Below are 16,103 nucleotides of genomic sequence, written 5' to 3'. Positions count from 1 at the left end.
GTTTCAATTTCTGTGCATCTTTACTTGAATGAAAACATAGGAGTTCACTTTGCTGAGATTAAAATTTATTTTGTTGTGGGATTTTTTACGGAAAGGCATCAATCACCTGCTAGGTGTTGAGGCGCTGATTTGTTTAGAAGCTCTTTTAAAAGACTGGCATGGTATAAATGTTTTTGGAAGATGCTGCTCCCCTCTCCACTGGTCTAAAGTGTGTGCAAGGACAGACTGGACAGACACGATTTCTATTTGGTCTCCAGTGTAACTTTGGCATGTTTTCCTTACTGCAAGTTGTAAGAGCTGCATACTTGGCACATTTTATCCCCACATGACGCATTGCATGTTGTGCCAAATGCGCAAAGCTGTCAGACATGAAGTCTAAAATCTCCATCAAGTAATGTAATCCCCCACTTGGGTTTTTTTATATAACGTCTGCATTTCTGGCATAAACTGCTGACTTGAAAGAAATCTAATAGCGCCTTTTATGTCACATTTAGTTCTCTTTTTGTCATTATCGCTGTGTGCATTTTTTTTCTTCTACATTTATTTGTTTTTTGTCATTGAAACTTATAAGAAATCTTATTATAAAGAGTTTGTTGCAAAGCCTTCAGTGTCTGTCCTGGGTATTTTCTTGTTTTTGGGAATTCTAATGTGTTCATTTTAATATGTTTGCACTCGCAAAACAAGACAAAATATATTTTTTGTTAGCGTTTGCAAAAAATAAAAAAATGAAATCAGACAAAAATGGAGAGGTTGAGTAATTCAAGTTCTGATATGTTAAAAGTCTTCTTCAGTTATGTTTGAAGAGTCGTTTTTAAGTTTGTTTAAAATTCTTCAATGGTTGAACATACAAGATGTTGAAAACTAATATAGATGCAAACAACGCTTTGCCATGTAAAGATACAGTGGATTAAATGTGTCCGCCGTAGAGAATGAAGTCACTTTCTTTGTCTGTTGTAACGTGAGCCTCTGTACTCTGTTGTGGCAACCAGTGTAATTGCAGTGCATATTTTTGAATGGGAGCCCTTTAAAGTTTGAGCCGTTTAACCAGAGACAATCCTCTACACTTTAGTTCCTGAAAACAAACCAAGGACTCTAGCTAAGATGGCTGCTATAAAGAATGGATAAGGCCTTGGATTATGTCGACTGACATCTGCAAGGCTCTGAAGGACTGAACTTTTATTCAGTTTTCTTGACTTTAGAAATCACAGGAGTTTGGCAATGGTGGTTATCACCTTCTCTTAGTAAAATTAGGATTAGAAAATGCTGCTGTTAATTTGATAAAGTCTTTACTTCAATTAAACTAAACAGATTTCTGTTTTTTGCATTTCTGATTATTTTTATTCTGTGTGGTTTTGCAGAGAAGAGTGGAAAAGAGGTGATGTCCAAAGGCTCCAGTGGAATGGAGGTCATCCTGTCTTCTCTGGAGGTTCACTCAGCCACAGACTTTCCCTGCAAAACATTGTAACACAATCTGTTTAATAGGCCACCTTTTCTGAAATTCAACCACCGTAGGTTTAAGTTACTTTGAATGAACAGGCTTACATTTACCCTTTTGGAATAAACCACATAATGGAGGTTTTTGACCTCACAGATGCAAGTTTTAGAATAAACAAGTTTCATTTGACAACTTCTGATTTACACGTCTGAAAATGTTATAGAAAATATGAAAACAATCCAGTATACAAAAAAAAAAAATACTACAAAAGGAGCCGTAATTCAACTGAAACCTTGTATGATGCAAGAATTAAGGGTTGTTTAATCCTCATTTTTGGCCTGAAACCATCTATTCACTTATAACCATAAAATCACTTAACTGTTCTCAGTCAGAAGGTTTTATTAAAAGCAAATTAATTTATCTTGCTCTTAGTGGACAATCTTAGCCAGTCTCCTTTAAAAACTGCAATTCTGGAGCAGATTTCACATTGATCCCAAAGTCTTCTCCATCTAACCCCAAAGAAAACTTCTGAAAAACGTTTAGAGAGAATTACGCTTCTTTCACCAATTTGCAAACTGTGTATCATTTTAACATGTGTGGTGTTTGTCACTTTGACAGAGCAGCAGGGATGTTCAGACCACCTTGAACATCATGTACATCCTCAGTGAGTTGCTGACAGTTGGTAAGGAGACTCTGATTTATTTTCTTCACATTAAAATCAAGCTGCCTAAAGTCTGAATACCTGCATTTATTTATAAGTGTAATAAATGATTTTAAAACTTGATACATGTTCTCGATGCATACACTGTATAATGTGATTCCACAATTAACGATGTGGTAGTTATAAATTGTATCGATGTTAACTCACGTGGTTCTAATCTTATCCTGAATTAGGTTTCAGCTCAGTTAATAGAGTTCTATTCCTGGTTTTCTGTCTTAGGCCGAGGCCGCAGAGTGGGAGTGTTTGTTTCCAAGGGAGGAACTGGAGTTTTATTCCAGATTCTGATTTCCGCCAGTAAAGAACTTCCTCCCAGTGAGGAACTTATGTTGCAGCTTCACTCACTACTGGCCAAGGTTGGACCAAAAGGTATTTTTATTGTCACAGTCTATCACCATCTATTACCATCTCAAACATGATCTTGAGTTGTAAAACGGTACAATACCTTTAATGGATCGGGGAAGAGGTCCTGCTCTAAGTGGAAGAGTTTAAGTGTCTCTGGATCTTGTTTTTCCCTCTCTGGAAAAATGGAGATGAAGATCTATAGGCATATTGGTGTGGTGTCTACAGTGAAGTGGGTGTTGTGCCAGTCTGTCGTGGTGAAGAAAGAGCTAAGGCAAAGTTCTTCAATCATATTGTATTGTTTAATGTGTTGCATTATTACACAAAATTAAATTACGCCTTCTTTGAATGAAGATGCAAAGGTTTATGCATAGTCTGTGAGTCACACACTTTTCATCTACTTCCGTTGTGTTTAACGCCTCATTCATTGACCACATTTATGTCACAATGAAGAATTTTCATAGAAACTAATTTAGCCTCCCCTTTTGGAATCCTTTATGACTTACTGTTGCTTCACAAAAGGTACTCTCTTTTGTCTCCTCCAAATTATGTTGAATGATAACCTTGTGATAACCATCTGAATATAAGCTTCAGATTCAGTATTTTAAGAGCGGATGTCTTTAATTGGAAAGCTACTTTAGTATTGTCCTTTTTCTGAGCCCTGCTAAAGATCCATCAATTTCCAGTATTGTTGGGGCTGTAAAAAAAATATTTAAAATACCATAGCTTCTCTCCTTTGCCTTTGAATTATTATGCTGTTGTTTGTGCTTTTCTTCAAATGGCATTTAAATGTTTTATGAAGGGAGAAAAGTTGATTAGGTATTTTTTAAACTTTTTATGTCAGCTTGACTGTCAAAGATGTAGCTACAAAGATGTAAAAAAGAAAACTATGCAAGTGCCTGATTAAAAAAAAAACATTGGTATGTTGTGGATAGTTCAGATTATAATTTAATTCTACATGTTAAGTGCATAATTTTATGCACTCAACGTGATTCTTGATGTATAACAAAATCAGTTTTCTTCTTGTCCTACACTGTTAACATGTTTAATCATGAAGATGATTAAAAATTGTTAAACAAAATCACATAGGTGACGTTTGTCTGCAGTGAGGCACAGTATAAACACATTATTTCTTTCTTTGCATTGATATTGAACCTTGTGTATGTTCAGACAGAAAGTTTGGAGTGAAGGCACGTCTAAGTGGAGCTCTGAACGTCACAGTCGATGTAATGAAACAGAATCTACAGAACGCAAAAGTGCTCCTGCCCTGTCTGCAGGTTCTCAGGATTTACTCTAACAACTGTAAGTAAAAGGCATCCTCTGTATCTGAGAGTTGAGCAAAGAAAATATTTTACGAGAAATGTTTTTGTCTCTTTTGAGCATTTAGCACAATTTTCTCACTTTTTTTTCTTACCATATAAAGCGGTGAATGCTATTTCTTTGGGTAAGACTGGTATGGTGGAAGTCATGTTCAAGATTGTTGGGCCTTACAGCAAGAAGAATACAAGCCTCTTTAAGTGAGTGTTTATTTTTTTTGTAGTGAAGAAGCATGTACTTATATTTAAAAGATACCAGTGGTATCCACAGGCTACATGTCCTTGGCCTTTTTCTGATAGTCCTCAATCATCATGTAACCCTTTTGCTTTTCTTTAAAATTAACAGGGTGGCTCTGGACGCACTGGGAGCTCTGCTCAAATCCAGTGAGTAATTGTTTTTTGTCAAATTGAGCTTTATTCTATGGTAATTTATCAGCAGCATCTTCATCTAGTGTAGCTTATCGTTTTCTTTTTCCTCATCATTACTTTGAATAACCTAATTTGCTCTAGATCCTACTCCTGTCCTGTATATTATGTCTGCATTCGACGGGTTTATTTTAATTTATTACACCTTTAGTTAGTCCATCCCACAGTATGGAAGTTATATGTGGCAATACTTTATCAGCTACTCCTTTTACTCCTGTGTGCAGAAACTAATGCCCATCGTGCAGTGGACAGTGGCCATGTGCCCGTCTTGCTTGCTTTGTATCAGGACTGGCATCGGAACGACACTCGACACTGTTGTATGTTGATTCGTAAAGGATTGCTTGTATGCCTCAGAAACATTACCAACCTCAAAGTGGGCCGTAGGGCATTTTTGGAGGCTGACGGCATGAGAATCCTGTACCACTCCTCCACTGTGAGTAAGAAAATCTAAATGAGAAGAAACAAAAGCAAACAGTGCAGATGTACAGTTTGGGACTCTGCTGTTCTTTCTGTATTTGTTTTTCAGGAGTGTCTACCCGTGCGGACACTGGATCCTCTGATCAACACTTCAAGCCTCATCATGAGAAAGTGTTTTCCTAAGAAACTCCTGCCTCTGCCCACCATCAATTCAGCCTTCCACTTTCAGCTGTCTCAGGTCCCTCCTGGTGGGCCTGTGGACCAGCTGTACAGCCAGCTTTCTGGGGGTGAGGTTACACAATGTATTCACAACCTTATGTGGATTTGCAGTTTAGGGAGCTCAGATTATCAATATTCTCAGGGCTTTAAACAATTTGCAAAATACCAAACTTAGTATTTTATGCAAAAAAAAAAAGTTTTGCTTTTCAGTAAAAAACCCCCCCAAAAACAATCATAGTAGCAGGCTTTTAAAACAGGGTATGTACATACTACTGTGATTTTATAAAATTACTCAGAGAAAAGTGTAGCAGTGATGTTTCAGGAAAATGATGCAGGCTTTTCCTGATGTTTTTTTTTTTTTTTTAGAAATAAAAAAAATTGATTGGGGCATTTATTTGTATTTGTCCTTCACTTTTTAGAGAACATTAAAGGTACCATTTTATGGTACAATCATGTAAAAATTTTAACTATAGTTAACATAGTTTAGAAGCTCTGACTCTTTGACAAGCTCCAGCTCTTTACCACTCTGGCCTTTCTTTAACAAGTTTTGTCCAGTATGCCTTTGAAAACATAAGAGCGTGGCACTGAGTAGTAGTTCTTATAAGCCCATTAGACTCTCAGCTCCTCCAGATGTTTGCTTGTTGCTGATGCCACTAGTCTCGAGGAGCTGAATGGGATACGCTCGGCTGGAGACTGCAGCTCTGAGTAAGACCTGAGTGGAAAAGACGGCGCTTGGTGAGAGCAAGGGTTTAGGTACTCTGACTGGTTGCAGGGGGAGATTAAAGGATTTCTCAGACATGCATGAAAGAATCAAAGCAACATTCCAGGTATTGTTTTGGATGAGGAAATAACACTATAACATGATGTAAACCTCAAAATTCATCTGAAAATGGAAAGAGGATGACACAACAGTCATATTAAATACAAATGTATGCCACACTTCTCAGATTTTTATTTGTGAAAATAATGGGTTACATCACATTTTTGCTTTACTTTCTTGTGGTCTATCCCATAATAAAACTGACAAAATGTGTTGAAGATTGAGTTTGTATTATTAAAAAAAAAAAGAGGAAAAAGTAACTATTTTTACATTAAACTGGTTAAACACTTGCTTGGACAAAGAACAAAAATAAATGTGTCTCTATACGTTTTTGCACAGTGGATGATATGGATGAAAGCGATGATAACGAGGAGGCCGAGGGAGAGACAGACACTGAAAACGACGAAGACAAGGATCAGTGCAACCTGGTAATACCCAGTTTTAAATTCATATAAAAAGTTTGATATGATGACCTGATATATTATTTCTATTATTATTTTAATGGTTTAGCGTCTAATTTTTTCCTTTTGTTTTTCATGCTAATTTAACTAAAATAACTTTTGGATGTCCAAACTTAAATTACATGCCACTCCCTGTATTTGCAATTTCTTTAGTTTCCAGCAGGTAGCAGTTACTTCAGTTAAATTGAATAAATAAACATTCGTCTTTCTTCTTGAACTATGTTTGTTTCCATTTGTATTGTGTTTCTGGTATAATTTTACTGCTGTCTCCTCTCAATCAGAATGATGATATAGAGACAGATCTCAACAAGCTACATCCCAATAGGAACATTGGGCGCCCATTTGAGGAGCTGAAGGTCTATCAGAAGTTTTTCTCTGAGCTTTCTGAAGACTTTCAGGTGGGCATTGTCTATTTCTAGGATCCATGTTTTGTTTTTTTTCCTCACAACATAAATTTAATTTAGATTATGTTAGACTAGATGGCTAAAATTTTACAGTTGTCTGTTTTTAACTGTAATTTTAAAAGAATCACACCCAAACTGGCTTATAAACTCTACATTCAGATAATAGAAAGCCTAAAAATTGTTGACACCAACATTTTATTTGTGCAGCACGGAAGTTGGTGGAAATTCAACTAACTGTACCTGTGCAACAGTCTGAAACCATAGCTTTAGAGAATATACAGACAGATGTTTCAAATGTAATTTTGCACTAATTGTGCTAATTACTAGTATAAGATTCGAAAAACGGTGTAAAGCTTGAAACCATGCCTATTTAAAATGGTAAAATCCACTGTTCAACTCTGCTTGCTCTGACATCGTGTGTGACATCACTCCTGTTTCAAATGTAAAAAGATAACAGCTCAGCTCACACAGAAATGCGACAAATAACTATTTTGTAGGCTGTTAAAGTTCTTACAACAAAAGAGAAATGGCTAAAGTATACTGGAAAATATTTTAGCAGTACGTTTTTTGATATTATAATCATAAATAACAAGGTAAATACTTTTTTTCTGTACTATTTTTTAGAAATATACATAATTCTGTCAAGTGTTTCATAAGATTAAGTGAAACTGAATGCAGTAAAATTCACAGAACAGACTGTCTCATAGTTCTGCATTAAAAATGAAACCTCTACAAACTTTTACTTTCACCACTAATGTACAGAGCTCTCTAACTCTTCAGCCTCTGTTCACTGAAACCACGTCAATGAGCTGGTCTCTTGACAGTATTTAACACTATTCTCAGTAGTACAACAATAATTTCAGTTACGTAGAGGCCAAGCGGTACCTTTGTCTTTGAACCACTGGTGAGGTTTTGTGAGACCCCTACTGTACTGACTGAGCATGGTATCTTAACCTTAAAAATGTAATGCAGTACTATTGGGTCACTGGCAGATTGGTTGTCTGCCCAAGATAATTCAACATATTTCCTACTTGATCACTCAAAATTGACTCTTCTTTGAATAAAATGTACATATCTTCATCTTTTACAGGGGTATAGCTTTGACTTTTCAAAGCGCGCCTCTCCAACATCTTCTTCAACATATCTCTACTCATCATCGTCTGCTCGGTTCAGTCGGCCAGCTGAAGTGCCCACAGCTCAAACCCCGTCTCCAAAGCAAAAACCAGATTCTCAGAACGTTTGCAACTCTGTCAAAGAACATCAGACTCTGTCGTCTCCCTCCCTCACTAGTTCTCAAACTCCTCTGGACCTGGACACAATCCACCTCAGCAAGAACAAAGATCAACAAGAGGGTATCAACATTCCAACCCCAGATAGACGCACCGCTCCAACCTTCTTCTCAAAGTCTCTGTCTCAAGGTCACATGATAGAGCAGGAACTATCCCATCCACTGGAGGGTGTCTCTCTTGAGGACAAAGGGAATCAGAATGCAGAAGCTGGTTCCGAAAAGGTCAAACTCGAAGGCTCTCCAGTTAACAACGTGAGACACATCCAGCCACCTTTCCTCCTTGGGGGTTTCCCAGTACGTCGCACTGGTGGAGGAGGCAGCAACGTGGGTTCAGATTGTGGGTCAGAAGGTACTGAAGACGAAGGAGGTGATGCTCCGCTTCTGGAGGTGCCAGACACTGCTCGACTCCTGCCACTGCATGACCCTGACCTTTATGTGGAGATGGCGAAGGAGACACAGTCAGTCCCACAGTACGCTGAAGTGGCTTACCCAGATTACTTTGGACATATAGCTCCAACGTTAAAGGAGCCTCTTCTGGAGAGAATTTATGGTGTACAAAGGTGAGACAACTGCAATAGTGGCTAAAAGAAATGTTTACTAGAAAAGTCAACCCATGATTACCAAAATATTTTTTTATCTCTTGAGCTTGAGTATTAAATTTGAAATATCGTTATCTTGTAAATAGTGCAAGTGGTTCTTTCTTTGTCTGTAGGTCCAAAATATTTCAGGACATTGAGCGGCTGATTCATCCTAACGATGTCCTAGATAAAGTAGTTTATGACATTGATCATCCCAGGTGAGTTATTTCATGGGTGCTAAAGGTTTTTTTCTTAGGTGAAAGAGTTCAATAGATTTCTGTCCAGTGCCTAAGTGTTTATATGGAATTGTTGTCAGAGAGAGCAATTTTTCATTTTGTGATCATTACCTATGCATTAAGAAATTGTCCACCATTTTTGTTTCAGCCCTGTGATTGAAGAAAACAGCGAATCACTGAAGTTCAACTCTCAGTTTGAGTCAGGAAACCTCAGGAAAGCCATTCAAGTTAGGAAGTGAGTTGTCTTTTCATGAAAAATATTAGCAGTGTACTCTTACAGTCTTACACAAGGTACAGGCATGCCCAAAAGTATTCACATCCATACCAGGTATATGTGTATAGTAATCTTTCAGGGTTAGCAGCATGTTTTTTCAACTGGAAGTGATTTTAACTTGTGGAGAGAACTAAATATTTCTGTGCTCTTCAAATGGGACAGGGAGTATTATCAACAATAAGTTGTTTTAAGTGTGGTTTTAATTAAAACAGTAAAGTTTTTTTTGGATTGAGGAAGGTATCAGAAGCTTCTTGGTTAGATGGAAAATAAATTTGAGTCTAAACCTTGAAGTAGGATGAATAATTTTGGGCTTGACTGTATGTCCACGTGTCCATTTTCTTTTACATGTTTTGTATAAATACATGTGATATAATGAATTATGTGATATTTTTTCTGGTAGTTGATATTTAGGTTTATATTTATTGTCTCTGCTTTTTTAAAATTTTCTCCAGATACGAGTACGATCTTGTTCTGAATGCGGATATCAACAGTAATCACTACCATCAGTGGTTTTACTTTGAAGTGAGTGGCATGCGAGTCGGGGCTGCGTACCGCTTCAACATCATCAACTGTGAGAAGTCAAACAGCCAGTTTAACTATGGTGAGACATGAAGCATCATCTGAAGGAAAACAAACAAACAGACTCTGGCAAAGGAGATGCAGTGTGGTGTAGTGTAACGTTCTGCATAACTCTGTTTAAACATGTTTCTGTGTGCAGGCATGCAACCGTTGATGTACTCTGTCCAGGAGGCCATCGCCGGCAAGCCTCACTGGGCCAGGACAGGAGCAGACATTTGTTATTATAAGTAGGTGAAATGCAGATAATTTGTTTTTAAAGAAGCCATTAAAGAAACTTTGCAATTAGAACTAGAGTTCCATATCACCACAGCAGTTTTATACTTTAATGTAGCACACTTCATTGAGCTGTGGAGCACACACTTGACTGTATTATATTTTATACTTGCTGCATTAATAAAAATTATGAGCTCATAATAACAGACTTAGTGCTCAGCCATTTTTTAAAAGGCCTCTTTTAGAAAGTGTATCACTGCTTCACTCCATCTTCACTAGTGTTTTAGAAAGAACAGACATGTATGATGTTGGAGATTTTTTACTGTCTAGATGTTAAAGTACTCTGTTCTATACTGACTACTTTAACATCTTCTTTAATCTTCCAAATCTGAAAGTGATGCTTTTAGTGGATTTAGTCAATGATTTGTTTTATTGCAGAATTATGCAACTTAACTTTTCAGAATAAATTACCTGCTTTGAGTTTTTCTGAGATTGATTTCCTTTGTACTGTTCAACTAAAATGTATATATTCACAGGAATCACTTTGCAAGAAGTTCTGTTGCAACTGGGGGACAAAAAGGAAAATCGTATTATACGCTGACCTTCAGCGTAAACTTCATCCATAAGGATGATGTCTGCTACTTTGCCTATCATTACCCTTACACATACTCTGCACTCAAGGTACTACTTCAGTCCCACTTGTAGTCTCACAACTAAATGTTTTGCTTGTCAACACACACTTTGCATGAGAAATATGAATATAATTATTTTTTGATACGTTCTAACAGCTAGTTTCACTTTATCCTCATGTTGTTAAACATTTGATACTTCAACAGAATAAATTCTGGATGAAGTATCAAACTATTTTGTCCTTTCCATTATAAGTTTGTACAACATTCAATGTTCTAAACTATATTCATTTATGTTGAGCAACTTAGTAGAGTTTCATAGCTGAGTCAGTCAAATTTGATACAATGGTGCAAGAACACATTTCAGAAAGCCAGATTAAATCAGAGTTAGAGTAAATTCATACATTTTTTAGAAAGAGAGAACTAAGGACTTAATTTTTTTACCTCTTACAGATGCACCTGTCCAAACTGGAGGATATGAGGACTCCTCAGATCTACTTGAGGCAGGATGTTCTGTGTGAAACCCTTAGTGGAAACACCTGTCCACTTCTCACCATCACTGCCATGCCAGAGTCAAAATCCAGTGATCTTATCTGTCAGTTCAGTAAGTGAACTGACAGATACCCATGTATTACCCATGTCTCGTTATTTACTGAACAATAAGCAAGGTTTAGTTATACTATACTTTAAACAGTAAACTGAAATCTAAGTTCAACGATTGACATTGATGAGTGCTGAGTCCTTTGCTGTTTATACACCAAATTCAAAAAACCTTGGTATCTTTTTTTACAAGACGTAACAACCATGGTGATTGCTGCCAGAAATAATCAGTGAAACAAAACCGATGTCCTATTGAACAATCTATAATGTAATATGTAACATTTAATCCCGTCTGTTGCTGTCATAAGTCCAGTTTTACTTCATCTAATTTCAGTGCTGCACAGATCGTCTTTTGGCTTCTAGAGCGTAAAAATTTGATTGAATATGGTCTCCTTAAAACAAGACTATATATAATACTAATTCAGTTTATTAATTTAACATTTGTATTTAATTGTGATAAAAAATTAATTTGCATTTTATTCCTCCTCGTGCCATTGCCTTATACACGTGTTCATTATGTACAGCTTTCGTTTTTGTATTTAGCAAATCTTACTTTTCCTTGTTAGCTGTTATTTATCTAGATCTGTTGTAGACCTCGGAGCAATAAACTGTCATAGGAAAAATGCCACATGACATCTTATTTATGGCACCATGAGTATGTTGGCCAATCTTAGCAGGTAAACAAACATGTTTATAAAGGTGATGACTGCAAACATCCACTGGTTAAATACCACATGCTTGTTTATTTAGCTATAGAACTCTTGATCATAGAATATTCTACGTAAATTATTACAAGATGGTAAAAACTAGAGATTTTTTTTTCCCTCGTTTGAAGTGACTGTAACATCAGAGGTTTATTGGTATGGTCTTTATTCCATTGTCCTCTACATTTGTTTAATCTAGTGCCATCAATCGATTAAAAAATATAATCAGATTAATCACACTCTAGCGAACTTTCACCTTTTGCTGGTATTCGTCGTGCCAAGGCCATCATGGGTTACTGTGAAGTGGGAATTAGGTAACCCTTTGCAGGAACGAGGCTTTTAGGTCAAAATAGATAGTTGGATTAATTTGCATTTTGTAATATTAGCGCATTCAATTTTTCAGATTAATTGTTTATTCTTTACCTTTATTTTTTTCTCCCACTCCAGGGAATCGGCCATTTATCTTCCTGTCTGCCAGAGTCCATCCTGGGGAGACCAATGCTAGTTGGGTGATGAAGGGGACGCTAGAGTTCCTCATGGGGACCAGTCCACTGGCAGTGAGCCTGAGAGAGGCCTACATTTTTAAGATAGTCCCCATGCTCAACCCTGACGGAGTTGTTAACGGAAAGTGAGTTCACAGAGATGGAGTAAAAGTAACAGTTTAAACTTTTAAGTATTCACTCATCTGATGTAGCTGCACCTGCACGGTGGTCATAGCTAGTTTAGGGCACATATTAAACTTTGACTGGAAGGAGTCTGTAGCTGTGCCTTTCTTCTGTAGCCACAGCTTCACTCAGTATCCTTCTTTTCCTTTGCGAATCTCGTTTCTGCTGCAGTCATCGTTGTTCACTGAGTGGAGAGGACTTGAACCGCCAGTGGCAGAACCCCGATCCTGAGCTCCACCCCACCATCTACCATACAAAGGGCCTGCTGCAGTATCTTGCATACATACAAAGAGCACCTCTGGTATGACTTCTAATTAACTACACTTAAATTACTTTGGGGGCATTTTGCACTTTGCATCGTACTTTTTCCTTTAACTGCCTAATTATGCTGCCAGTTCTTGAGTTCAGTGACACAGTACAGGGTAACTGATCAGTGTAGCGTAAATGTACAGTGTGTAGAAAACTTAGTGACTAGTCATCTATGAATTCATCCCAAACAACTCACTCTGCTGGCCTTTGTGCTATACTTGTCTGAAACTTTGAGATAATTTTTCTTTTTATTTTTTTTTGTGTAGACTTGTTTACAAAGTATGATTGTTTAAAAGGAGGCTAATTATTATTTTATTTTCAGTAATTAAAATTTATTTTTATAGTAGAATCCCTGTTCATCTTTTATTTGCATGAGTGTTATTACTTCTACTATTTTATGGAAGAAGTTACATCATGCATCATGAACCTCTGTTCATCCTCTCTGTGTCCATAAATCCACAGGTCTTCTGTGATTACCATGGTCATTCCAGAAAGAAAAATGTATTCATGTACGGCTGCAGCGTGAAGGAGACTGTCTGGCAGTCCAATATCAGTGCAACCTCGAGCGACTTACAAGAGGACCTTGGATACAGGGTAAGCAAACACTTCCACACAGGACAAGATACATGCTTGTAACTCTACAAAAGGTTATAAGTGTTGAGTCCCACCTCTTACTGTCCTCTGTTACTCCATTAAACCTGCTGTCATGTAGCTCATATTTATAACACAATTATGTTGTGTTATAGTATTCAATTGTCCCTCAGTTCAGAGAAATTTTATGGGCCATCTTAAGCAGTTCCAATATTTCACTTGTCTCCTTTATATGATCAAGCTTTGGCCTTTTACCTGCATCTATGGGCATCAGCATCTCGGTTCATGTTCAGTTCCCATGATAACTAGCTAATAGTTAAGATAATCAAGGGCTAAAGGAGGCACTAAAATCTTTGCACAGTTACTTTTGCTTAAAACGGAGAACAATGATTGGTTTATTTTACAGACTCTTCCCAAGATCCTGTCCCAGATCGCTCCTGCCTTCAGTATGGCTAGCTCCAGTTTTGTTGTGGAGCGCTCCAAAGAGTCAACCGCGCGAGTTGTTGTTTGGAGAGAGATTGGAGTAAAACGCAGTTACACCATGGAAAGCACACTCTGTGGCTGTGACCAGGGCAAATATAAGGTATGAATTTGATATTTTTATGTACAGTAGAAAGGGCCAATAATAGACTTGACTTTGATGATAAAACCTTATAATTGATGACTTTCTTTGTCCAGTTTCTGCTGTAAATAAGTCAATAAATTGCTTGCTGCAAGTGTACATTTTTAAATACAATTAATTCTTTACTAAGAAAAAATAATGTTTTAAATGTTAATATCTTGGCTAAACTTATCTGGGCTGCTGAGTGCATCACTTGAACATCCTAAATGTCCACCAGGGGGAGCTTTGGTTCTATTTTCTTCTGAGGAATTCCCATCTTTTCTGCTTCCTTTTTGGAATCATTACCATCTTATTTTTTGCCTACACGTTTTTCCCATCCCAGCTGATTTTTTTTTCCATCTGAATTTTGCCAATGTCAACATCTAATATAGCTACAGTCTAGGAGGTTTCTCTTATACCCTGTGAAAATGTTTGGCAGGATGTGCAGGAACAATTGTCTATTGAGTTGTGGCTTTATACTCTAGTGTCCAGGCCAAGTTTAGATGTTTCCAGTTTTCCTCTGGAGAAAAGAAACTTGGAAGGTTTTTTCGGGTAAAATAGAGGTTAGCTTTGTGTGAGGTTGCTCCCTCACTGGGAAGATTTTCTCTGCATGCATGTGTCCTTCTGTGGTTTCACATACAGGTTTTCGCCACAAAATATGTTGCATCAATAAAAAATAAGCTTTTTAGATGTGCTTACCTATACCAAAAAAATTTAAATAGTTATATTTAGGCTAATATCAGCATTTGTGCATATTTGTGTCTTGCTTTGTTCTGATACCGTTGCACCTTTGGTGTGCATGTTCCTTCCAGGGACTCCAGATCAGCACCAGAGAGCTTGAAGAGATGGGGGCCCAGTTCTGTGTGGCCATGCTGAGGCTGAAGAGGTTGACAAATCTCCGCAATCACCAGAATTTGCTGGATTTGGAGAGCGATATCATTGGAACACAAACCAAAAACGTCAGGTCTGTCTTGTATGCTACAATCAGGCTAAATATCTCTTCTATTTTGGCACTGATTAGTATGAGACTGGAAGGGAACATTTTGTCCTCAAAGTTGATGTGTTAGAAGGAGGAAAAATGGGCAAATTTGACAGTTTGACAAAGATACAATTGTGATGATTAGATAACTGGGTCAGATCTCCAGAATCGCAGCTATTGTGGTCCTTTTCTGGTCTACAGTCCTCTGTATCTATTAAAAATGGGCCAAAGTGTACAAGGCACACACATGAACATGGGGAACAGAGTCAGGCTCATGGGCTCCGATCCAACAGGTGAGCCTCTGTGGGCTCAAATTACTAATGAAGTTAAAGCCAGTTCTGATTGAGAGGACTCAGAATACACAGAGCACAGTTGTTGTTTTTTTTGTTTGTGTTTTTTAATGAGGCTGCAAAACTACAGGCATCTTGGTTCATGTTCAGTTCCCATGATAACTAGCTAATAATTAAGATAATCAAGGGCTAAAGGAGGCCCTAGGAGCCAGACTACCTTTGTTGGTCTGAATTTTATGTCTTAATTCCTGTTGAGTCTGTAGGATTACCAACCCATCCTTATTCAAAAGCAGTGAGTTCATTCAGAATATCACAAATTATGCATAATCTCATTTTACATCTGTAACAGATTTGAAATGTTTGTTCAAATCTGAATTATAAAATTGTCTCAATGTAAAGTTTGATCTGGGGTCTTGAATGTATTTTATTTTTCAGTAAATGGTCATTAAAAGCTCTGCTCTACTTACCTAGTGTTTGGCCGCAGCTGTGGCTGTGTGTCGTGGAGCCTCAGTAAATGTTTTCATATGTGGTGAAGAGGGAAGATCTGATCACAAGTGGACACTCGAGACACATTGTTACATCAGGTGCGAACTGAAGTACATCAGACTCTCCACATGTGACCCGTTCCTTTAAAGATGCTTGTTGAGGCCAGATGTAAGCAATCTGTGTTATTATGGGATGGTCTTTGTTGAAAATGTAAAATCCTGGATATTCTTAGACTGATTCTAATCCTACATGCTGGCTTCCAATCAAAGAATCACTTTCACAACATCGAGTCTGGACAAGTGCTGCTTTTGTGGTTGAGTGGGGCTGCTTTTTAAGCATAGTCTAAAAGCCGTTATGATTTGTCAGTACAATCTACATTGATGCACTACTCAAGATACAAATAAAGACATGCATTTATGCAGGTCTGGCGCGACCATCATTGAAATTCTATCAATTCTGTCTCCCAGCGGAGGTTTTCACGGCCACATTGAGCAGTCAGTGGCACAGTGTGGATTAAATGCAC

The 16,103-nt window shown here is 37.5% G+C and overlaps 1 protein-coding gene across 2 annotated transcripts in view; it reads left to right on the top strand.

Annotated features, from left to right (window-relative positions):
- The window catches only part of agtpbp1 (ATP/GTP binding carboxypeptidase 1), a 28,229-nt gene that overhangs the window by 7,883 nt on the left and 4,243 nt on the right, over positions 1 to 16,103 (top strand). For both annotated transcript variants that reach the window (XM_044111072.1, XM_044111074.1), the window contains exons 4-25: positions 1,359 to 1,426; positions 2,054 to 2,117; positions 2,376 to 2,522; positions 3,666 to 3,797; positions 3,919 to 4,012; positions 4,158 to 4,195; positions 4,462 to 4,670; positions 4,764 to 4,941; positions 6,033 to 6,121; positions 6,436 to 6,552; positions 7,649 to 8,406; positions 8,559 to 8,642; positions 8,809 to 8,895; positions 9,387 to 9,535; positions 9,653 to 9,740; positions 10,263 to 10,407; positions 10,809 to 10,959; positions 12,107 to 12,287; positions 12,496 to 12,625; positions 13,096 to 13,227; positions 13,631 to 13,807; positions 14,638 to 14,789. In XM_044111072.1, coding sequence (XP_043967007.1) covers positions 1,359 to 1,426; positions 2,054 to 2,117; positions 2,376 to 2,522; positions 3,666 to 3,797; positions 3,919 to 4,012; positions 4,158 to 4,195; positions 4,462 to 4,670; positions 4,764 to 4,941; positions 6,033 to 6,121; positions 6,436 to 6,552; positions 7,649 to 8,406; positions 8,559 to 8,642; positions 8,809 to 8,895; positions 9,387 to 9,535; positions 9,653 to 9,740; positions 10,263 to 10,407; positions 10,809 to 10,959; positions 12,107 to 12,287; positions 12,496 to 12,625; positions 13,096 to 13,227; positions 13,631 to 13,807; positions 14,638 to 14,789 — 3,370 coding nt within the window. The remainder of the gene's footprint in view (positions 1 to 1,358; positions 1,427 to 2,053; positions 2,118 to 2,375; positions 2,523 to 3,665; positions 3,798 to 3,918; positions 4,013 to 4,157; positions 4,196 to 4,461; positions 4,671 to 4,763; positions 4,942 to 6,032; positions 6,122 to 6,435; positions 6,553 to 7,648; positions 8,407 to 8,558; positions 8,643 to 8,808; positions 8,896 to 9,386; positions 9,536 to 9,652; positions 9,741 to 10,262; positions 10,408 to 10,808; positions 10,960 to 12,106; positions 12,288 to 12,495; positions 12,626 to 13,095; positions 13,228 to 13,630; positions 13,808 to 14,637; positions 14,790 to 16,103) is intronic.

The sequence above is a fragment of the Gambusia affinis genome, linkage group LG03, assembly GCF_019740435.1.
Source record: "Gambusia affinis linkage group LG03, SWU_Gaff_1.0, whole genome shotgun sequence".
In the NCBI taxonomy this organism is placed as follows: domain Eukaryota; kingdom Metazoa; phylum Chordata; class Actinopteri; order Cyprinodontiformes; family Poeciliidae; genus Gambusia; species Gambusia affinis.
This window is presented reverse-complemented; position numbering and strand designations above follow the sequence as displayed.